This window comes from Hordeum vulgare, chromosome 5H (assembly GCF_904849725.1).
Source record: "Hordeum vulgare subsp. vulgare chromosome 5H, MorexV3_pseudomolecules_assembly, whole genome shotgun sequence".
Taxonomy (NCBI): Eukaryota; Viridiplantae; Streptophyta; class Magnoliopsida; order Poales; family Poaceae; genus Hordeum; species Hordeum vulgare.
In genome coordinates, this window is record NC_058522.1 from 566,255,338 (window position 1) to 566,279,293 (window position 23,956).

Genomic DNA, 23,956 nt, shown 5'->3' on the forward strand with positions numbered 1-23,956 from the left:
ACACCAAATATATATGGTGCAAAAATATACTCCACAAAGAATCTCATGAGACGAATTTGATGCTCTATATGTTACTATTTTTTACTATGTAAACTTGATCAAACTTAAACATGTTTGACTCAGGACAAGCCCAAAAATTCAATTATTTTGAAACGTGGGTAATAATATATTCAGGTTGGCATAGTTATTACATAACACAATCAACCAGCCAATACTAATTATGATCCTAGTCTATACCTAATAATAAAGAGGCTATTGCTTTCGTCGGAAAACCCACCACGACATTTTTATAAAAAAGCCCCTGTAATTTTTATTATCCAACCCGCAGTTCAAAACCGTTTTGTTCATGAACGACACAAGAGCACCCGACCCAAGCGCACCTAATAATAATTAAAAACGAGCGTCGTTCTCTGCATGATCTCACCTCGCTTGACCAGTTTCGGACAAGGACTCTGCAGGAGCCTCGAAGCATCACGGCCCGATCCATGACTATATAAATTAATACCAGTCAATATATCAAGCCTCGAAACTCCTCGCTACCGAAATCGCCTGTCGCTCCCTAGGCAACTGCGCGTTCAGCCGCACTCATCTTCCTCCCCATCGGCTATAGGTCAGGCAGTCCTGAAATCTTAAAAAAAAGATCATTGGTGCGACTCCACGCCACCGAGCTCGCCCGCGGAGAATCGATATCTCCTCCGCTCCCTCGCGTGTGAGTCTCATCGAAATCGAGCTCCTGAAGAGGCAGGAGCTTGCCTCGCTACCTTTGCTGCGCTGGTTGCCGGTCGCCGCCCGCTGCACTTGCGCAGTTACTTCGAGTGCCTCCAAGCGACACAGATCTAAGGTAGGAAGGGACTTTGCGTGAAAAGAGAGAGATGGAGACTTAGAGAGACGATGCATGGACAAAATCGATGGAAAGAGAATAACAGGAGACAACCAACCGTCGATAGCCTATCCATCTTAGCATCAAACCAAAACAAATATGGATCCCACGAAGGGGCGTGCGGTATGTAGCACAATTGACTGCGTGATGTGCTCTAGATTTTCTATTATATTCTTTCTGATGCGTATACAATATATGGTTCATTTTGAGCTGAGATTTTTTCATGCACAAGTGGATTTTATGCCTCCTAATGATCACGCATGTCTCATGGATTTGTGGCTACTGGCCTACTGCTTGTTTGTCACATGATTAGTCATGCGGAGATGGATTTCTGGGTATAAGTGGTTAAGCTTGTGATTTTATGATCCTTATCTCCATTCTTTTCTTGATCTCGCTTTTGCACCATCAATTTTTCTCATTTTCTCTTTTAATATGTTTTTTCTATCGTGCCTACTATTTTTCGTAGGTGTTGGACATAAAGGTTATGTATGGACGGATCCATCAAGATACTACTATACCTTGACCCAAGATCATCACGTGTGAGAGGTGGGTGTTTCGGCCACACAATGACAAAAATGAGCTTTAGTTGCACAGTTTAATGTTTAAATTTGAAGTTGTTTGTTCAAAATCCATACTAAAATGCGAAGAGTCTTGCCTATAAATAATTATACTTTACGCATAAAAAAATAAATATTGTTCTTCCTGTTGCAACGCACGGACGTTTGTGCTAGTATAAACTAGTAACAAGGAAGATCTGATGCGTACGTAGGTTGGTTGATACTCTTCCTGCAAAAAAAAAAGTTGGTTGATACTCACGCTACAAGATATAATACCATCTATCTTTAGCAGGTGGTATTCGAAAGAGGGCGACCTAGATAGACGTTGAAGTGGCTGTGATTGGCCATACGTAGCGTACTCCGCTTGAGAGGGTGAGGATCCCAATCCAGAGAGTGTGCAGCATGGTAGCTAGTCAGCTAGGTTGCGCAATGGACGAAGCAACACTGCCTTCCTGGAGGAAGCAACAACGACGGATACCGAAGTACGTCGACGGCTTGTATCGCCGTCGCCCGTCGGCCGGGGCTTCAAGTCAATCAAGTGTATATATACAAAAGCCGACCGGGCTCTCAGACCTTGTAGTATCTGAATTCTGAATATCGATCGATGGTGCCGTCCCAGCCTGATGCAGCAGCCCGGCGGGGGCCGGCGGGGAAGGGGAAGAGAAGCGCGTGGCTGGCGGCGGACGGGAGCAAGCGGTGGGGGGAGGCCTTCTTCCTGCTCTACACGCCCTTCTGGCTCACGCTCTGCCTCGGCCTCGTCGTCCCCTTCAAGCTCTACGAGGTACTGCCTACCTATAACCTACCTACTGGAGCTGCATGCCCTCCTGGTTATATAGCACACACCTCTTTCAATTGCAAGAAAGGTTGCTACGCTCAACATAGTTAGTATTCACAATATGAAATCAATATGATTAGATGTGTGTGGAACTTATGTTCATATTGTACAATTTTAATACAGTAGATGCTGATGTTTTTTCATATAATTATGGTCAAACTTTACGAAGTTTGACTTCAGACAAATTTTATATGCAAAATAAAAAGGACCGAACGGAGAGATGGTTGTTAATTATTTGCATGCAAATGTGTGTCTTATTCATATAATAAAGATTAATATACATGCCATGTAAAAACAGACATGACAAAACTAAAAAAACAACATAATGCTAGCCTTTACACAAAAGACTGTCATCCAAGAAAAAGAAATTACCTTGATAATCGATGACTTCTTTAAGCTTGATTCCAACGTCCATCACCTGCCCCAGCTCCAAGACACCAACCATCAAAGGAAACAATCTAGGGTGTGTATTAACAACGATAAACGGCTACCGTCCATTGTCTTGTACTCCCTCCGTTCCTAAATATAAGACCTTTTAGAGATCGTATTATAAACTGAGCAATGCTACACGTACATGAGTTTTACACGAGTTTTATGGGCTGAGCTAAGATGGAATGTATTGATTGGTAATCAAGATGAAGTGGGCCCCACCTCAAAAATCAAGGGAGGAGATTAGTGAGGAGAAAGATCAGTCCGTAAAACTCTTGTAAAAAGTTTCCGTACGTGTAGCATTTTTGTTATAAACTATATACGGATGTACAAAGACATATTCTAGAGCGTAGATTCACTTATTTTGTTTCGTATGTAGCTTTCTAATAAAATCTTAAAAGGTCTTATATTTTAAAACGGAGGGAGTAGTATTTTTTTATGAAAAACTCTTGCAGACGTATGACGTGTCACAAGCAGATGGGAAAATATGAGAATATGGATGAAGCGGACCGAGCTTCCCTGCCGTAACTGCAAGTTCCTTTGAGCCACTGACAGTGGGTCCAACAGTCAGCTGGTCCGCATGTCATTGACCCAAAGGCATGTGTAGTTAAGGCACCGAAGCAAAGTCCGGCTGAAGCACACTTTATTGCTCTCTTGGGTCACACACATTTCGATAACAACTTTAATCGCTAATTTGGAAACAAAATATGAGTTTTATGTCACAAATCTATAGCATTGAAATTTTTCCTTGAACATGAATCTGACGATATAATCCATGTAACATATAACTATTGTTTTATTGACAAACTATTGCTAACCTGACTAGATGGAGTAGCAAATAAAAAAGATTTTGGGTGTCGCCAAGTTGGTCCTTAACATAGGCAGAGCATTTTTTTCGTGTAATTATTAGTTCCAACACTTGGAACATTAGTTAATTGTTTAATTTCTAGTGGATTTTTAAAAGCAAATAATCTTATGATTTGTAGTTCGTGGACCAATTTCTTAAGTATTTTTGGATTTATATACTGTCATGTGCAGAGGTTCACGGAGTTGGAGTACTTGGTTATTGGTTTGGTGTCTACCGTGCCTGCGTTCCTCATTCCGCTCTTCATCGTAGGCAAGGTACGACGTACCAATTTGATCCGCTCACTATGGTCACTAACTTGATTTGATCCGGCTCTTAATTTTATGGGAGAAATTTAGAACTTCATGTTAGAGCATCTCTAGTAAACTCCGTATAACACGCGAACCCGCATAATTTCGACGAGTATACGGGTTCGGTCCAATTTTCTGACTAGAACAAAGTCCGTATACTCGTCCGATCCGTAATTGTTTTTGTCGCGGCTTGCAAACCTCACCCCGAAGCCGTATATTTACGGGTTTCGGGGCAGATACGGGTCGAAACCCAATCCCCCGTCGCCGCGATTCCCCACCCTCTCCCTCGCATTTCTCGCCGCGGGTGAGCCATCTTTCGTCTCCAAACGTCATGTGGGGCCGTATGTGGAGCTCCGACCGCAGCTCCGGAGAGGGTGGCAACCCCGAGCGCGAGCGGTGCATCCGTGCGGACGGCGCAACAAAGCGTGCGGCGAGGAATCTCTTTAAGGGAGCGCCTCCACCATGACGAGGAGCTTGAAGACCTCCTGTTCAAGCAGGCGATCGCGGCCATCCTCGCAACGAAGGACAAGGACGACGAGTGGAAGCGCATCCGTGAGGAGCAGAGGGAGAAGTTCATCGACCTCGTCGGCTCCGATGAGGAGGACTGAGCTCCTCGACTGTGTCGTCCTTGGCCGCGAGCGCGTCCATTTTGGTACATCGATCTCGGCCTCGCCGCCGCGAGATCCCCCATCCTCCTCTGGTAGTAGTAGTAGAATGTAGTATGTATGATCATGTAGTATGTGATGAACTATGAATGATCGATGTAGTTGTAATTTTTCCGCGAAAGTTTTCTTTAAATTATACAGTTTCACATACGGGGTCTATTCTGCAGCGCATGATTTCTGTTGGCCCAGACCCGACGCCGGGTACTTTCCGGCGACGGCAACGAACGATGACGAAACGAAGCAACACTGACTTGGACCATTTCGTGTCGATGCAATCTCGTCGAGATACTTTACACCGAGCTGCAACACACCACAAGGAATCCGACCTCGGATACACACGTACAAGCTATAGTTAGCAGCCTTGATCAATTCATCAGGCTCTGACGTACGTACGCACGTAGGAGTCGCCGACTGCTAATTGGATCGTTCGAACTCTCACGAGACAACAAGCCGAGCTGGCCAAAAGGCTCGAGCCTTGTACTTTTATTGCTTTTGATCTCACGGTGTGTTTACAAGGGGCTATACAAACATATATATAGTAGCAAAATAGATTAGCTAACCTACTCGATTACTACTCCTAAACCTACTTGGTGACCAGTATGAAACCTACACGGACACATATACATGTCGTGTTTAGTTCCAACAATCATCCTCCTAAACACGACGTCGTCACGTCACAGCTCCGACGTCGACCCTTCTTCGTATCTTCAGGATCTTCTCTCGCCCAAAGATTTATTCAGCATGTCCGCCAGCTGATCATTGGTGCGATCGTATTTGACCTCCGTCTTCTCTTCTTCCACGCAGTCCTTCATGTAGTGATACATCGTATCAATGTGCTTGCTCCTGTCACGCCGCACTACATCCCCGCATAGAAAAAATATAGACTCGCTATCAAGATTGAGCACCACTCATTTCGGATCTCGATCCATGAGATCACCGTGTAGCCTTCCTAGCCACGCACCTTGACACTCTGCTTCACTTGAAGTCGATGTCACCACTTTTTGCTTTCGTGATAGCCAGCTTACTATGCTTCCATCAAGGAAATATACCACGTCCAAGATACTCTTACGGTCGTCAACAATTCCTTCCTTGTCACTATCACTGTAGTTGAGTAGTTTCACTATCTCCTTATTGCTCAGTTCAAGACGAGGTTCCATTGAAGCATCAATTGGATTGCAATCTTTCATGCCACAATTTTCAAGTACCTTTCTTGCATATGCTTCCTGGTATAGTGTGATCCCTTCCGACTTTTGATGTACCTCTAGCCCGAGGTAGCAACTCAAAAGAGCTAGATCATCCATCTTGAAAATCTCCTTCATTTGTAGCTTGAACTTTGCAATCACCTCTTCATCTGCTCCAGTTATCAATAGATCGTCGTCATAGATGCAACTAGTAGACGGTCCCTTCCTTCACCTCTCTTGTACATTGCATGTTCCAGTCGGGCTTTCTCAAATCCAAGAGAAAGCATAGTATTATCAAGTTTGATGTTCCATCCCGAAGGTCCTTCCGTCGCCCATACAAGATTTTGTGTAGCTTCAATACCTCGTGTCCTTCTCCCTCTTTGATGAAATTCGGTGGTTGATTCACATACACATCTCCTTCGTTCAAAACCGTGGATTTTACATCCATGTGATGTATGTTCCATGATTCTTGAGCTGCGAGAGCGATGAGTAATCTCACCGGTTCCATCTTTGCAACGGGAATGAACACTTCTTCGAAATCGACGCCTTCCTCTTGTATGTACTTTTTGACTACTTGCTTTACTTTGTGCTTCACACATCGTTGAGCATCTTCCTTTATCTTAAATTCCCACTTCAGATCCATGGCTTTTTCATTGTTGGGAAGATCCATAAGCTCCCATGCATTGTTGTCGTGGATTGATCCCAACTCTTCTTTCATAGAATGACGCCAACGCTCCTTCATATTTGCATCTTCGAATTTTGTCGGTTCCTCGACGCTTGCTAGACACCTTTGCCCACTTCCTTTGATCTTTACCGGGTCAATGGTACGAAAAGTAAACAATATGGGTGTAGATGGTGGCGTCCTTTCCTCCACTACTCTCGGAGGAACATGGGCTGAAGCGGCATCCTCTCCTGCATACGACGAAGATGCTGCCGCATCTCCAAGTAAAGCGCATCCACAACGCGTGGCTTCTTCATGCAATGAACGACCAAGAAGCACTAGCATTGCTGAATCTCCACGCGCACCACCACATGTGTCTCCTGCCCTCCAGGATGCGCAACCAGACGCATCAAGTGTGCATGGGCTGCACCCCACTAGCACGTCCCTTGCTGCTAAGCAATAGCTGCCTTCGGGCCTCCCATGCATGGCACATTGGCCACAACCTCCACTACAACCTGCTAACACATCCGCTAAAGTACTTGCATATGTGGCCGCTCTTGCTGCATGAGCGTCCAATTTTACACAAGCATCAACAGCTTCCATGTTCGTCTCTCCACGAGCGTCAACAACAGTTGTAGCACCTATGTTCGTTATTTCTTCATAAACTTTTGACATCACGTCTTCGTCTGTTACTGGACAACGTGACATGGCTGGTGTGCACGTGCCTAGTTTTGCATCAACATACTTTGATTCGTGGTCTTCAGGCGCCACGTACGCCGAAGTGACATTCTTGTCCTTAGCATGGACACAAATTTCAGAATTATGTATCGCATCAATAGTTTCGACACGAGTTTCGGAATCACCCCTCATGTTTGTAACAAGGCCGCTTCTCCACGGCCGAGCGCATGCAATGAGCGCTTCCTCCGCTCTAGCAAAGTTGGCACTTACACCCATAGAAATGATGTAAGTTTCGGAATCACCATCGCATCCATAGCATCGATACGGGTTTCCGAACCATGATCTTGAGAGCAAACTTTTCCTTCACAGAGTGCGGCAATTTCTTTAGCCGACACTTGAAGAACTGGATCCTCCTCGTCCATGAGTTCACACATCAATATCATGTCACCTTCATCTCCTTGCTGGGCCATGAGCGCCTTCTCCTTTGGGGAATTCTTGCACTCCGACTTGAAGTGCCCTATGATGCCACAATTGTGACACTTGATCTTGCGCTTGTCAAACTTCTTCTTCTTCTTCGGAGCGCCATCGCTGGTGTCCTTTTGATTTTGTTTGTTTGGCACATGATCTTGGCGAGTGTTGCTTCTTGAGCCCTTGCCTCCTTTCCTTGAGTCCAGCGCTTGCCACTGAGCCCGCGTGAGCATGACATGCTCATCATTCCTTCCGTCCCCGAGACTATACCGCATACGCTCGTCGTGACCCTTGTAGCGTCCGACGAGATCATCAACGAAGAGGGTCGCGAGATCGACGCACTGCTAAATCGTTGTCACAATTTGCAGGTATCGGGGAGGAAACGCGTGCAAGAACTGACGAACAATTGAGGCTTCCATGAGGTTTTCTTCAAGTGCGCGGATGCGATTGACGAGAGTAGATACCATTGAAGCAAACGCGTCCACTGACTCATTGTCGCCCATGACCAAAGTCTCATAGTTTCTTAAGAGAGTTTGGAGATTGGCTTGCTTGACGCGGGTGTGTCCCTCAAACATGAACTTCAAGGTATCCCACACCTCCTTCGCCGTTTCTTTGGCCATCATGTGTTGAAGGACATACATCGGCATCACCGAATAAAAAGCCGATGCCGCCAGCCGATCCTTCCGATGCTCATCTCCCTTCTTCTTAAAAGCTCCACCTCCTGGATTGACTACATCCCATAACACGTTGGCGAGGATACCACACTCCATCAGGGCCTTCCAGACCCCGAAGTTCTCACGATCAAATTGTGGGTACGACGAGCTCGCCGGAGCAGCAAATAATTTAGCCGCATCGGTGTACTCTGCCAGCTGCTTGTCCTTCTCGTCGTTCGACATGATCTCCCGTTACTAGAAGATCAACCTTGCTCTGATACCAATTGTTGGCCCAGACCCGACGCCTAGTACTTTCCGGCAACGGCAACGACTGACGACGAATGATGACGAAACGAAGCAACGCTGACTTGGATCACTTCTTGCCGATGCAATCTCGTCGAGATACTTTACACCGAGCTGCAACATACCAAAAGGAAGCCGACCTCGGATACACATGTACAAGCTATAGCTAGCAGCGCGGATCAATTCACCAGGTTCCGACGTACGCACGTAGGAGTCGCCGGCTGGTGTTGGATCGCTCGAACTGTCACGAGACAACACGCCGGGCTGGCCAAAAGGCTCGTGTCGAGCCTTGTACTTTTATTGCTTTTGATGTCACGGTGTGTTTACAAGGGGCTACACAAACATATATATAGTAGCAGAATAGATTATCTAACCTACTCGGTTACTACTCCTAAACCTACTTGGTGATCAGTATGGAACCTACACGGACACATATACATGTCGTGTTTAGTTCCAACAATTTCGTCCCGCAAAACATATCTTGGTCGACCTGTAAACACTGTATGCGGGTCTGCATTATATGGGGTCTACTGGAGATGCTCTTATGATTCGTGGTGCACCACGTCCGTATATATGCATAGCATTCTCAACATTTGTTGCTCGTATACATGACACTATTATGCAGTGGTGTGATAGGTGAGGATGTGGCATAGAGGAAGGTGGCGTGAACCATTAACATGAATAGATGCCATCATGTGTGCATAAACCATGACTGACAAATCGTAATTAGCGAATTTGGAGCTAGCATCAACAACATTTGCACCTTAAAAATAAATACAAATGAAGGGCTAATATTATTTCAGTTAAAATCAATATTGTCACAAACCTCATACATGCATGGTTAACCTCAATTAGCACCAGGAATGTGTTCGGGTTTTCGTAAAACGAGTTATTGGCACAACATGATCATTTCACATTATTAGCACCGGATTATTGGACACTAAATAAGTATGGGACCAAAACTCTCATAGGTAAAAAATATCTTTCTGCAAATCATTTCTTACAAAAAGGGCATAAATTTGTGTTCCAAATTATTTTTAACCATGGGACACCAAAACAAAATTGTACAACTAATATCTAGTACTTCAATAGTATATCATTAGGACCATAAGGTAAGCGTAAGAATTGAGAGGTATGTAATATCTAAATGCTGAATTTTGATATCCAGATCTTGTTTGTATGTATAAATTTTTGCACACGTTTTTTTTGCACAAATGATATGGACAATATTATTATGACCCACACAATATTTGCATTTAAATACTTTCCAGATAAAACATCGCATAATTGGTAGAAACTAATTGCTTTAATCACGAAAAATATCACACATCAATTGTTCAACATTTGACCTCAGATGCAGAGTTTTGCCCAAAATAAATAAATCATTGCACCTGATTTTTTATTTGTAAAATGTTTTGTGGAACTGAATTGTACTTCGAAAAACAAACAGTTTGGCAAATAAATATTTCAAATCCTTCATAAATGCTTCGCAACATTCATGATCAGATCATCAAGTGCCAAAAAAATTATTTCTGCATGGATGCTATTTGGACAAATCAATCTTTGCACATGATTGTACACACGTAAAATCATTTAAAGAATTGATCCAAGTGGAGTAGTTAGCTTCATCTCCTCATCATGTCCTTAGGATGGGCACTCCTCGCATTTGGAGCAGATCTCTCTTCCCTCACAACTGACCTTTATTACCGTTACTTTCTCTTTCAAGTTTACAGTTATGATGGATCAAAGAAAACATTAGATCATGAGATTTGGGACGCCCCCACTTGGGATGCCTTTGAGCCCAAATTAGGTGTATCGAGTGTTTTTCCCGCTTGTTCTCTCTTCTTATTTTCCTGTCATAAATTATATTTCTTTTGGAGAAGATCTGATCTTGACCCCCTTGAGAAGCAAGAGATGTATGCCTTGCATATGGTGCATCTTGGTGGTTAGTGCACCAAATAGTGTTTGTTGATGTGTTAGTTTACCTGCAACTAACATGCATGTCATCATTCTTGACTTCAGAGGATGTAGAAAAATGGCTTTGCTAGTTCCTCACATGTTTGAACAAAAAGAGTAATGTTATATTGTCTTGAATAAATAAATAAACAATTTATATTCTTAGAACTCATTTGCAAACTTGTGTTTACTAATGTTGAGCACACAGATAATATATCTGCAAGCTAACCCAATTTTCATTTCATTTCAGGCGGACAGTATTAGAAGTTTGAAAGATCGTTACTCGGTCAAGGTAATTATTTTCTTCATGGATCTTTCATGAGACTATTCGAGTTCTAGGAATATAGGTTGTCTTGGGAAACCTTATTGTTGTATGTTTCATATTCGAAAGTGTATTTCTTACTCAGTATTAATTTGGACCTTGTGAAATGAAAAAAAAAAGTTGTTACAAAATTAATAAGAATATAACTTTTGTGAAGTGATGCTCCTATTTTTTTGTAAGGTAAGATGAACATGCTATTGTGTATTTCTAGACAATATAGTATTTAGTGTATATATTATTCAAGTACTCGTGCCTGCTTTGTTATCAAACTTTTAATACAAGTAACCTAAGTGGTACTTCTCATTGCTTATGGACATCCTTATATTTGGTAAGGCAATTGTTGATTCACTTTATCTCTCCAATACTGTTTGCTAATCGAGGGAACTTGTTTCAATTGCAGGCTAATGTTTGGATTATGATTTTCAGTTATGTTGGTAACTATTTTTTGACACATTACTTCTTCACGGTTCTTGGTGCGTCATATACTTTTCCATCATGGAGGATGAATAATGTAAGTTCGTGATGCAAGAAATGATGGGTGGAGGATTGGACCTACAATGTTACTCGTTACTAATTGAATAGTACTCCATCCGTTCCAAAATAACTATCATGGTTTCCGTAATAACAAGACAACCCTTAGTCGATGTCTCGGTGCCCGGAGGCGATTTTGTTAGTGGAAACAAGGCAATCAAATAGTAAGGCTTCACGACTTTCACTTAGTTATAGGAGTTTTAAGCGGGAGGAAAGTTACTAACCCCTGGTTATGGTTAGTGTTCGATGTCAGCCGAGGTCAAGCCATTAACACCTCGACCATTGTTACATAAACCAACAATTTGTGTCATCCCATACCTTTAGTACGACTTCAACACTTCATATAGTTCCCTCCATCCACTTTAATTGTTTAATTGCCGGTTAATACTAGGATTTGAGTTTCCATGTATTGAAAGAATATCATGCCTTAACAGGATCGGTTCCAAGCCGGTTGTCTCTCAATTTTGCAATTCTTTGATGCAAATTTAAATTTGCATTTGATTTCAAAAATCATTTGGTTGCTATACATTGTTAGTGCAAATTTCGTAATCCCGCCTAATACAAACCAGATAAACTAGTTGATGTATTTGTTCAACAACCCACATATACTGGAATTTATGGCATGAAAGAAAAACCCGAGTTGCTGCAACAACAGTGATTGCGGTGTTCTTTCCTGACCAAGTGAATTGGGTTATAAGATGAATAATGAGTGGTTTTGTCTCGCTGGAACTAAACTACTTAATCATATAGGGTGTCTTGGTCGAAATGCAACAAATCAGAATACTTGGCACAATCCGCAACTCGGCCATGACACCATACTTGGTCCGTTCTATAACTTTGAGACTGTAACTACATTTGATTATTGTGCATGGTTGCATGCTTCTCTTTATACTAGTTATTGTTGCATACTACTGCACTCTTTCCATTTTTCCATTGTATTTCTTGATGATTTTTCTTTCATTTTTCAGGTACCACATACAACATTTCTCCTGACTCATGCTTGCTTTCTGTTTTATCACATGACATCAAATATGACACTTCGCAAATTACGTCACTCTATAGTTAATTTGCCGGTGTCTCTTCAATGGTTGTTTGAAGCCACATGGATTTTAGCACTCGCATACTTCATAGCATACTTGGAGACCTTAGCCATTTCAAATGTATGTTCCAACATGTATTTCTCCCATAAATAACATTTATTTCTTCATGCATACACGGACACACTATGTAGCTTTTCCCACCATCTAAAACTATTTAACTTCCTCTGCTTGCTTATACTTGTAGTCTCCAATGATTTGTGTATAAATATTTAAAAGAGAACATTTGGATATATCAAAGCCATGCACAATCCATGTCTGTAATTACAAATTAGTGGTTGACCATTTGTCACACACTATAGAAATGCATAATCAAAGATTAATTTATCGGTGCACCTAAAGCGAAGAGAAGCTAGTTTAGAAAAGGGAAATAGTTATTTTTATATACATATTAGAATACGCACAAATAGAAAATTCAATCTTCAGTAACTGCAACTTAATTTTTTCAAAAAAAGTCCTTCATAGTTTGGTTAGTGATCAGAGTTATCTCCTTGTGAAAACATGTACAAGTGTTTTTTCCCAGTTCTGATTGATGTTATATGAAACATTGTATGTCTCTTTCTTTAAAGTAATATATTCTCCTTCTACATCTATATATTTAATAATAATTATTATTTTTATACTTAAATAAATTATATACTGATGTTTTTGTTGACATTTGCAGTTTCCATATTATGAATTTGTCGATCGGGATATAATGTACACCGTAGGCTCGTTGTTTTATGCCCTATACTTCCTAGTCAGCTTCCCAATGTTCTCAAGGTAAAGTTGAGTAACTAATTGATTTGTTTCAAATACTTGAGCTATTGTTTCTTTAAAAGGAATGTTATAATTTACCCCTATTCATGTTATTCACTTATTGACAAAGTTGTCAATTACGACAACAATTCCATGTTCTTAACTTAGTTCATGTTTGCCAACATATTTCTTATACACTAGTTGTATGAAGAATCTATGACAGCTTTGACACTACAAAAATGTATTAGTCCAAGTTGCAACAATTTACTTGTATATTTTTTCGGTTGCGTTGATAGGAATGAGATACTCCCAGTAACTCCTTGAGTTGCCACTCACCACCCCTAAATGGAATAAATTGTTCCCTTTTGTGGTAATAAAAATGTTTATTTCCCTTGCGTGCAAATTGAACTAGCATAATGTCATACATATGATAGACTAAAATCACGCGCCAGTACACTTGAAGATCACTTCCAAAGGAGGGGCCATGCCTAGGTGCTTCCAGGTCCAGGCTGCACGAGGCTAAGGAGCCATAACCACACTATTCTTGCCCTTCAATCCTAGACTTTCTTTATTATTCCAAAGATAGAATATGTACCCTATTTTTTGTGGGTTCCTTCATTTATAAGGAGACTCTCCTCTATTGAATATGAACCACACCATCCTATATACTTGTAACCTACAACAACATAGCCAACCATCCGCACATCTCTCCCTATGTTTAACTCTAATCACATCTCACAACCGTTTTGGTATCAAAGCAGATGATCTATGTTGCACCCATTACCATAGGTGAATTTGTGGGGTTCAACAAATGTGACTCCATCACCACCCTTGAGGAATTCATCGAGCACATGCTCAATGAGTTTCGTACCCTCACAACCATCATGTAGATGAGAACGACGACCATCACTGATCTTCGAGAGAATCGGAAGGAGAAGGGCTTTACCTTGCACGCTTGAAATAAATTGGGCCCGAAGGCGCCTCTTGACGGTGATGACACCACCTAGCTGAGGGAGGGGGAGGTCGTTCTCCGCATGCCTCCAAGACGGTTGGTGCCACCATCAACACCGCCAACATACCATGGTGGATCCCCTTGCTAGTGGTCTCCGCCGCATTTCTTGTGTCAAAGTTGGGCGCGCGATAGGAGTTTGTGTCGCCTCTGCCGATATCGCTCAAGGGGTGGCGTGCCCACCCACCAATGATCACACCAATAGTTTGACTTGCCACTATCACACATTGAAGTTCCCGACCAACCCCGGGGATGGTCAACCATTGCCCTAGCTTAGCCGATGTGACCATTTTTTGCACCTCAGTGTACACTAGCGAGAAAGAAAACATGGTTAGCGTCCTGAAACCTCACGGACTTGACTAACATGTGATACTGCCACATGGAGCACAAGCATGGCGAGTCCACCCCGGAGGACTTGACTGCACACATCAATCGATGCTTCCGAATACCCCTGTAACGCCAGATATATGGAGGATGTCTGAGTGGTGGTGTATGTGATTAGCCTGACATATTAGGGATGATAGACTACTCATACAAATAAGGAATTCCTTCTTTTCCAGGAGCCCATTCGAACAGAACTCCTGGTTAACCGTTCTCATCTTGGAGTAGTTCTAGGATGGGTGACTGACCGGGAAGTTGATCCCGGGTGCGCATGAGTGAGGACAAAGTGAGCAGAAAAGACTAGTATTGACATGTGGGGCCAGTCTAGATCCCGCCAGGAGTAACGACCGCCGGAGGATGTGTCCGGGGCATTAAAATTTTGGTATCAGAGCCGACCCTCGCGGTTACACGGATGTTTGCGGACAGGTGTGCGGTCATGTTGTTCATGACGTTTGTGACCCGTCGTGGCACACGACATGGCACATGTATTGGACTGGAAGCACCGACGTTTGTGCCAAAAGGGAACGCTCATGTGGCCCGACGAGCACGTCGGTTCCTCTTAGTGGTGGTGTATGTGATAGCCTGGCTTATTAGGGATGATAGACTACTCATATCAATAAGGAATTCCTTCTTTTCCGGAAACCCATTCAAATAGAACTCACAGGTTAAGCGTGCTCGGCTTGGAGTAGTTCTAGGATTGGTGACCGACCGCGAAGCTGATCCCGGGTGCGCATGAGTGAGGACAAAGTGCGCAGAAAAGACTAGTATTGATATGTGAGGCCAGTCTAGATCCCGCGAGGAGTAACGACCGCCGGCGGGTGTGTCCGGGGCATTACAACCCCCTCCCCCAACAATTCGTTCAATGAGCTTAATTTTCTTCGATGCTCGGATGGCCGCCGTCTAGGAGAAACAATTTTTGTCTCCTCTCATGTTGCAAATTCTTGCGTGACAATGAGCAACACAACACGTACATAAGTGGCCTTGGCTAGCCCCCCCCCCCCCCCCCCCCCCGTGAAGTTCTTCTCGTCAAGTCAGTGACGGTCAGGGCCGTTGCCCAACCAACTCGGTGAGGTAACTCGTCCTGTCCTACTGCCCCTCGGACGCATTGGTTGGGGACACTTACTCGGGACCTTCCGTCGTTACTTGGACATTCAATCTCTATTCAAACGAGATGGAGGAACTTCTTCACTAGGGCCTTCGCTACAACTGTGGTGACCCCTTTTTCCTTGGACACCGCTACAATTTTTTATGTTGCAGATTACGTTCTACCCCGACGATGATGACCCTGACATCAATGCTGGGAAGGACAGGCAACCCAAAATTTTGTTTATCGCCTTGTTTGGCATCTGCGATTCTAGAACCATGCAGCTGCGCATAACCATTGGCGGAATCTCCTCCACACACAATTTTTTGGTGTCCGAGTTGACTAACCGTGTGGGCATCAGTTTGCACAAATGTGCATGGCTCTTTGTCGTTGTTGCCAATGTCCATCACATCACGAGCGACGATATCTGTTGTGGCACTTTCATCGCCATTGACCACTTTGATCGCCATTGACCAATAGATTTTCTCCCTTCGATTTCTGTCGCATCCCACTTAGCGGGTCAAGTGGCTCAGTACATTATCCTTTGTGACATTACCTAACTCCCATGGCCTTTTGGCGCGATACTCGTTGGGTTAGAGCATCTACAGCCAAATCCCTCAAATGATCTGTTATACATCTGTGGACGCATCGTCAGTGATCAGACATGAGAGTGAAAGAAAAGACCAAATCAGACCCCTCATATCGTTCCTATATGTCTGGACTGTCCGAGAACCCTCATATCCATCTTACATATGGAAAGAATATGAGGACTCGCGGACGCATCCGGACGCGTCCGGTCAGTCCGGCACATAGGACGCGACCCCATCTCAGACCATCTTTTTCTTTTCTTTATTCATTCTTTTATTTTTCTCTCTTCTTCTTCGTCAATCACGTGCAAGTGACCGAACATATAAAAAAACAAATAGAAAACCGGACGCGTCTTCAAGTGTTTAGGGGGACATATTTGCAATGTCCGGTGTAGATGGTCTGTCTCGGGGAAGTGACACCCACAGGCACACCAACACTTCTACCAGCAATATGCAGGGGCCTCATGGCTGAGCTGACTGAGACCCTCACTATTTATCAATACACACAGAGAGAGAGGGAGGGGGAGAGAAGACCAACACATATGGCATTCTAGACAGACCTGCTTGACCAATAGAAACGGTAGCCATATTTTTATTTGATCCCGGATAAACTCCATAAAACACAACTGTTGTAAGCTTGTGGCACTCCTAAAAAAAAGCTTATGACACAAAAATCGAAATATCACGTGTCTTACATTGGCTCCCAAGTCTAAATACAACTATGTTTACCTTTGTTGCTTGACATTTAGGATTGATGAGAAAACAGAGAAGTGGAGCCTGTCGAGGGTGGCCATTGATGCCCTGGGTGCAGCAATGCTCGTCACGATAATACTTGACTTGTGGCGCATATTTCTGGGGCCAATAGTGGCCATCCCTGAGTCAAGACGGTGTGCCCAGCCAGGTCTCGCATGGTTCCACGTGCAAAGAGAGGACATCTAATCCTCTAGGAACGCTGCAAATTCTTTGTTTCCCACATGACAGTGCTAGATCTTCACAGACTGTACTCATTAGTCACTATATACTTTACCACCAGAGCCCTAGATGGATGTTGTAGACCTGGTACATAATTGTGGATGATTTGTAATCCTTGTTGTTGGCTTGGTTTGTTGTTTACGTGCAATGGTTGCTTCATTGTTAAGCCTTATTCATGGTCACGCCTTCTTCATCTTTATTCGGAATCAAATTTCGGAACACTTGTGGTTACTCCATTGCACTTGAATATCTTTAGTCACTCATGGGGGTCATCACCAAGAGTGAGCGTGATATTGATATGTTGTTGTCGTATATTTTTCTCCTAGGAGAAATCATCGTGACACACTTTATTAGCATCAAACTGTTATTGATATGTTGTTGTCGTATATTTTTTCCTAGGAAAAATCATCGTGACACACTTTATTAGCATCAAACCTCACTTCATTAGCATCAAATAATAATATATTACATTGTTCACACGATGCTGTAGGAGAAAGCTAAGTTGGCTCGTCCTTACAATTACATATATAATTACGAAGAGAACTAGTCCTGAGTTTCATCATGCCGAGAGAGTAGTCTTTATTTGTTTTTCTTGGCTCAGGGCCATAGTCTTGTACTATCAAAACTCTCTTCTTAGTCGACGAAAAGTGGCAAATACGTTGTGGTTGTTTAAAAATGGACTTACTGCATTTCGAGCTTCACGTTCGCGTGACATCTGTTAGGCTTTACTGGTCATTTTTTCTGCAAAAGAGTGTCAGTCAAAATTTTAGGCCGTCACATCTCCATCCAAGGGCCCGGATCGCGCTGCCATTTTTCATCTTCCTCCTCCCACACAACCGGCGGCCTACCCTGCACCATTCGTCTGCCTCCCCTTACCCCCCCCCCTTCACCTGGCCGACGGGCGCTAATGCGCACCGCCTCACCCACTCTTCAACCCCCCTACCATAGTTGCTTGCCGTCACCGCGACAATCCTTCTAAGCCTCGTTGACCTTCTGTTTTGTGTCGGCAGCCACCACACACACACCCATCAATCTGCCTCCTCGCCTCCAAGTGGGGTACCGCACCTAGCCACCGCTTGTAGCATCGTCCACGTCTTCGGTGAGGTCCTGGCTTGGCCACACCCAGGTCAATGCTTGTTTCCGTGCTCCTCGCGTCGCCCCCTCCTTCGGCCTCGCATGAAGCAGTAAAGTGTTTGTGTGAGAAAAAAATCAGGTATTCGGTGATTACCAAGATAGCGATTAAATACATGCTTAACGAAAATACGCTTTATTGGGCATGGTATCACCTTAACATGATGATTGAGTCAAGTTCGATGATTGAGTCATTGAAATCCCCTTTATCGAAAAATAGCGAGATACACATGACACGTTGAACAAAAAAAAACTTAGTATTGCTTGCCGATATGGCCAACTGAAATCCCCTTTTTCCAACAAATAATATACAAATAAGAGAAAAAGCTATATCTAGACATATGTACAAGTCATTTGTTATGTATGCTGTTTTTTTTGGCGCATTTGTATGATGTTATCGTGACAGTTTATTTTTTCTTTGTTTACTTTTGACATGTTGGACTAATGGACTTTGTTAATCCATGTTTCATCATCTAAGGGGATGTTTCTTTATAGGGACCTTTTGCTCTAGGGACTAATAAAAGTCCCTTTTAGTCCCACGTGAAAAAAAACAGGAGGGACTTTTAGGGACTAAAAGGGGTATTTGAAACTAAAGGAAGAAGTCCCTATGGGAGAGACTTTTTGGGTCTTTTTTGACACCTTTTCCAATAGTGCCCCTACTTTTAACATGTGATTTAATAACTTCTATTATTAGGGGTAACATGGTCTTTTACATATCATTTAATGACCTCTAGTCCTTGTTTAGTCCATGGAAAGAAACGGATAGGGACTAAAGACTTTTTTTGGACTAAAAAAAGTTTTAAGACTTTTTAAAGAAACAGGGCCTAATCCTCCTCATCACTACAAAGGCCCTGTTTGGATCCTAGGGTTAGAGTCAGATTGGGTTAGAGTTGAACTATCTAACCCTCAAAAATCCAAACAGGTAGGGTTAGATTGGGTTAGATGCATCTAACCCACCCAAAAACTCTAACCCACCCAAGAGGTGCTTTTTTGGGTTAGAGTTAGGTGGGGACAAAAAAAAATCACTTGCTATTGCATCCAGCCCGCACCAGATCCCACCAACCCCCCGTCCCTCCCGTCGCTGTCCCTCTCGTCGCCCTCCCGGCCGCCCCAGTCGCCGGCCGCTGCGCCCTGCCGCGGCCCGCCCCGCCCCGCCGCGCCCCAGCCGCCGGCCGCTGCGCCCTGCCGCGGCCCGCCCCGCCGCGCCCCGCCGCCGGGCCGCCCGCCGCGCCGCGCCCCGCCGCGCCCCGCCCCGCCCCGCCGCGCCCCGCCGCCGGGCCGCCCCGCCCCGCCGCGCCCCGCCGCCGGGCCGCCCCGCCCCGCCGCGCCCTGCCGGCCACACAACGATCGGCCACACGAAATCCGGAAGTGAATATGGACAAAAGTTACCAAATGATTAAGAAAGGGCATTTATTGTCAATCTAACCCTCTCATCCAAACACCTCTTGGGTTAGAGTTAGTTCAGGGTTAGTTGAGGGTTAGAATCTAACTCTAACCTCTAACCCGGTTAGAGTATCCAAACAGGGCCAAAGAAAGTCCAGTTAATCACTTAGTCAGCGGAGGCACGAGGGCACGATATCACTGAAATCTGCGCCTTGATCCCCACTATCCGTATAAAAATGAAATGTCTCGGCTGCAATGGCGGATCTGGTCGCTTGCGTGCACAAGATCGACGGAAAATTTGGCTGCGCGCATTTACGCACATTTCCCGGTCACTCTCAGCTCACAGGCAGCACTACTGTCCAAGAGCAGAAGCTCAGGCGTACATGCAGGTCGGTCGTCGCTGATGTATTTCAGATTTTTCTTCCCCGCCACCGCGCCGATGGATTTCGTGTGGGCGGTGGCGGCGGCGGCGGCGGCGGTGCTGGCGTCGTGGTCCCTGAGCGCGCTGGTGTGGAGGCCGCGCGCCATCGCCCGGCAGCTCCGCGCGCAGGGCGTGGGCGGGCCGGGCTACAGGTTCCTGGCCGGGAACCTCGGCGAGATCAAGCGGCTCCGCGCCGCCAGCGCCGGCGCCGTGCTGGACGTCGGCTCCCACGACCTCGTCCCCATGGTGCAGCCGCACATTCGCAATTGGATCCCCATCCACGGTATCAAACTCATCGATCGGCCTGCGCCCGTGATTCCATCCATGATTCCATGCCATTGATCTATCTCCACTGCAGGGCGCATGTTCGTGTACTGGTTCGGAGCACGGCCGACGCTGTGCGTGGCGGACGTGAGCATGGTGAGCCAGGTGCTCCTGGACCGCACCGGGCTGTACCCCAAGAACACCGGGAACCCGCACATCGCCCGCCTGCTCGGCAAAGGGCTCGTGTTCGCCGACGGCGACGTGTGGAAGCGCCACCGCAAGGTCGTCCACCCTGCCTTCAACATGGACAAGCTCAAGGTACGTACCCATGCAGGAACGGCACGACGTGTGTTGTTATCCAGCTCCAGCGCCAACTTAACAGCTGCTATGTATTCGTACGAGCCATAGATGATGACGGCGACCATGTCGGATTGTGCCGGGTCGATCATGTCGGAGTGGAAGGCGAAGGTGGACGAGGGAGGCGGCGCGGCGGAGGTCGAGCTGAGCGGCCAGTTCGAGGAGCTCACCGCGGATGTCATCTCCCATACGGCCTTCGGGGCTAGCTACAGAGAGGGGAAGCGAGTCTTCCTGGCGCAGAGGGAGCTCCTCTTCCTTGCCTTCTCCACCGTTTTCAGTGTCCAGATCCGGGCATTTAGGTGCTTAACTACTTGCTTCATTTTCCATTTTGTGGCTTGGTTCAAACCAACACAGTACAAGATTACAATGTGTAAATTTGAGCATGGATGTGTTCATGGAATTCGATGATCATCAGGTACCTGCCAACCCGAAAGAACTTCAAGATATGGAAGCTCGACAAAGAGGTGAGGGGCATGCTCACCAACATCATCAAGAGTCGGCTCGCAACCAAGGACACCATGGGGTATGGTCACGACCTGCTCGGGCTGATGTTGGAGGCGTGCATTCCGGAGGAGCACGGTCACGAGCCGCTTCTAAGCATGGACGAGATCATAGATGAGTGCAAGACCTTCTTCTTCGCCGGCCACGACACTAGCTCGCACATGCTTTCATGGACCATGTTCTTGTTGAGCACACATCCAGAATGGCAGCAGAAGCTCAGGGTGGAGGTGACGAGGGAGTGCGGCAATGAGGTTCCCACCGGCGACATGCTCAACAAACTGAAGCTAGTCAACATGTTCCTGCTAGAAACTCTTAGGTTATACGCTCCTATATCGACCATTCAGAGAAAGACGGGTTCAGATCTTGAGGTCGGTGGCATCAAAGTGCCCAAAGGCACGGTCCTCACCATCCCCATCGCGACGATACACCGTGACAAGGAGGTGTGGGGAGAGGATGCCGACGAATTCAAACCTCTCAGGTTTGAAAATGGGGTGATGAGGGCAGCAAAGCATCCTAATGCATTCCTGTCTTTCTCCGGTGGGTCAAGGTCGTGCATCGGGCAGAACTTCGCAATGATCGAGGCCAAGGTCGTGATTGTCATGATTCTTCAAAGGTTCTCATTCTTCCTATCCCCTAAGTATGTCCATGCCCCCATGGACGTGATCACACTACGACCCAAGTTTGGTCTTCCCATGGTCCTCAAGAGCCTAGAGATGTAGAGATATGTGTAATGTGTGTTGAGTATAACACAATGTTTTGTATTTGTTTGACTAGGGTATAGTTTATGTTGTACACTAGATATGTTTGTGTAACCGTTATCAGCTTTTATTTTGGCTAAAAAAACCACAAATCCAACTACATTGCTGACTAGTTGCAAATAATTTCATGCAAACTGGGCGAATTTACCACCCCAAGCCACACGACAGCTTGGGCTTGCTGACGATGCAGCGCTTCATGTTCAACCATTATCTATAGTGTTTGTATGAAAAATTGTCATCTTAATATGTGATTTGTCCGAGCTTCGAGAAACCCTAAGCTCACAAAGTCGTCCTCTAAAATCTTCAACCAATCCCCAGGGCAAGAAACACTCAATAATATAAAATAGGTTTTCTCCCAAGGCATGCAATTTGATCTTCTGGACCGCACGCCACACAACACTCATGTGAGCACAGAAAGCATGAGAGGTGAGTTGATTCTTCCTATGAACCAGTGCAATCGCCATCCACTTGATTCACTCCTTCGCAACATCTTTTGTTTCTTCAAAAACAAATTCCTCAAACTTCTCTTTTTTTCACTCAAACCAAACCCCACAATATGTCATCCAGATCATCTTTAGTTCCGCTAGGGCCTCCACTAATCTTGCTACTCGCACTCAAGTTTTTTTTGACACCCCGTTTGGACCCTGAAACCTTAAACCAATCAATCCCAGACATCAAGTCATCGCCAAGGCCAGACGAGTAGACAAGCCATTCCCGCACCCCATGAACCAAAAGTGATGGATGGATTTTAACATGTGTCGTGCAGAAAATCGAATAGAAATAATCGTATGTACGACAATGGATATGACTGACTCACGTCGGAGAAAGTCCCAAATGAAGGAGAGGAATCCTAAGTCGCGAGACCTAGTGGGGAAAACAAGCTTCCATGTTGGGTTGCTCTTGGAATAAGTTGCTTTTGATTTGTTTTAAATTTTATTAAATACTCCTCCGTTCGAAATTACTTGTCACACAAATGTATAAAAACAAATGTATTTAAAACTAAAATACATATATATAAATTCATTTATATAATAAGTATTTTCGAATGGGAAGTATAATCCCCTAATCCTTTTTGTTTGCCATGGCTTGAAAATCTGATTCATCCAACGAAGCATTCCGGGGTGAGGGGACCCACCGGTCAGGACAATCACCTTGGGCCCACCCTTCAGGGAGAGGAGACCAAAATGACCCGCAGCTTCATACCTGGCCAAACGGGCCGGCACGGCATGGCCCGACACGGCCCGTTGTAATCGGGCCTGGCACAACACGGCCTGCACAAGCACGTTTATTAGTCGGGCCATGCCGTACCGGCCCGTGGGCTGCGTCTCCAGGCCCAGGGACGACCCGGTTATTAAACGGACCGGCATGTTGGTCCGATTAGCACGTTGGGCCGCATATTTTTAGCCTTATGAGTTTATTTTTAGGCCTATTGGGTCATACTAGCAAAAGAGCCCGTGTGTTGTAATGGAAAAGAAAATAACACGCGCTCGCTCTTAACACAATAACCACAACTCAAGACCTTAATAGGTCCACTCTTTTAGTTCCAAATGACATCACATTTTAAGGTCTCCCCCCCTCTCTCTCAATATGTTCAATATGCTTAGTTACAAAGGGAGTATACACCTTGATGCATATTTAATTAACAAATCAAGAAATCAAAGCATGAAAGAATATTGCATACATGTATTTCAACCAATTTAAATTTATGTCATGTAAACTTATATTATTAATGAACATATAATAAGTAAACATGGATATGATCTTACTTGATGTTTCAAGTTGCATGGTCTCTCTCCTCCTCGGTGATGCCCACAAACATTACGATGAAAATAACAAAGTATGTTTTATTCATTAATGATAGCATATGCGAGCATTATTTTTGTCTTCCTGATATAAGTGTTTGCATTTGTAATCCAAGTAAACTCTTAATTTGGTTGCAAATATATTAGACAGCTCTATCGAAAACAATCAAGTTGTAACTACATGCATGTCAAATGTT

At 44.7% G+C, this 23,956-nt stretch overlaps 2 protein-coding genes across 3 annotated transcripts; both read left to right on the forward strand.

Annotated features, from left to right (window-relative positions):
- The first annotated feature begins 1,948 nt into the window (after positions 1–1,948).
- On the forward strand, positions 1,949–17,391 carry LOC123453115 (cycloeucalenol cycloisomerase-like). 2 transcript variants are annotated; one of them, XM_045129879.1, is made up of 8 exons: positions 1,949–2,218; positions 3,740–3,823; positions 10,672–10,713; positions 11,144–11,254; positions 12,025–12,096; positions 12,243–12,434; positions 13,036–13,133; positions 16,920–17,391. In XM_045129879.1, the coding sequence occupies exons 1-8, from the start codon at positions 2,042–2,044 to the stop codon at positions 17,107–17,109; spliced, it is 966 nt and encodes a 321-aa protein (XP_044985814.1). In that variant the 5' UTR covers positions 1,949–2,041; the 3' UTR covers positions 17,110–17,391. The 2 variants fall into 2 exon arrangements, with proteins under 2 accessions (XP_044985814.1, XP_044985815.1); XM_045129880.1 differs by lacking the exon at positions 12,025–12,096 and having other exon boundaries at positions 1,960–2,218.
- Positions 17,392–19,981: 2,590 nt separating this feature from the next.
- Positions 19,982–22,054, forward strand: LOC123399283 (cytochrome P450 709B1-like). Its single transcript, XM_045093701.1, has 4 exons — positions 19,982–20,360; positions 20,436–20,659; positions 20,750–20,997; positions 21,114–22,054. The coding sequence occupies exons 1-4, from the start codon at positions 20,060–20,062 to the stop codon at positions 21,916–21,918; spliced, it is 1,578 nt and encodes a 525-aa protein (XP_044949636.1). The 5' UTR covers positions 19,982–20,059; the 3' UTR covers positions 21,919–22,054.
- Positions 22,055–23,956: the final 1,902 nt, after the last annotated feature.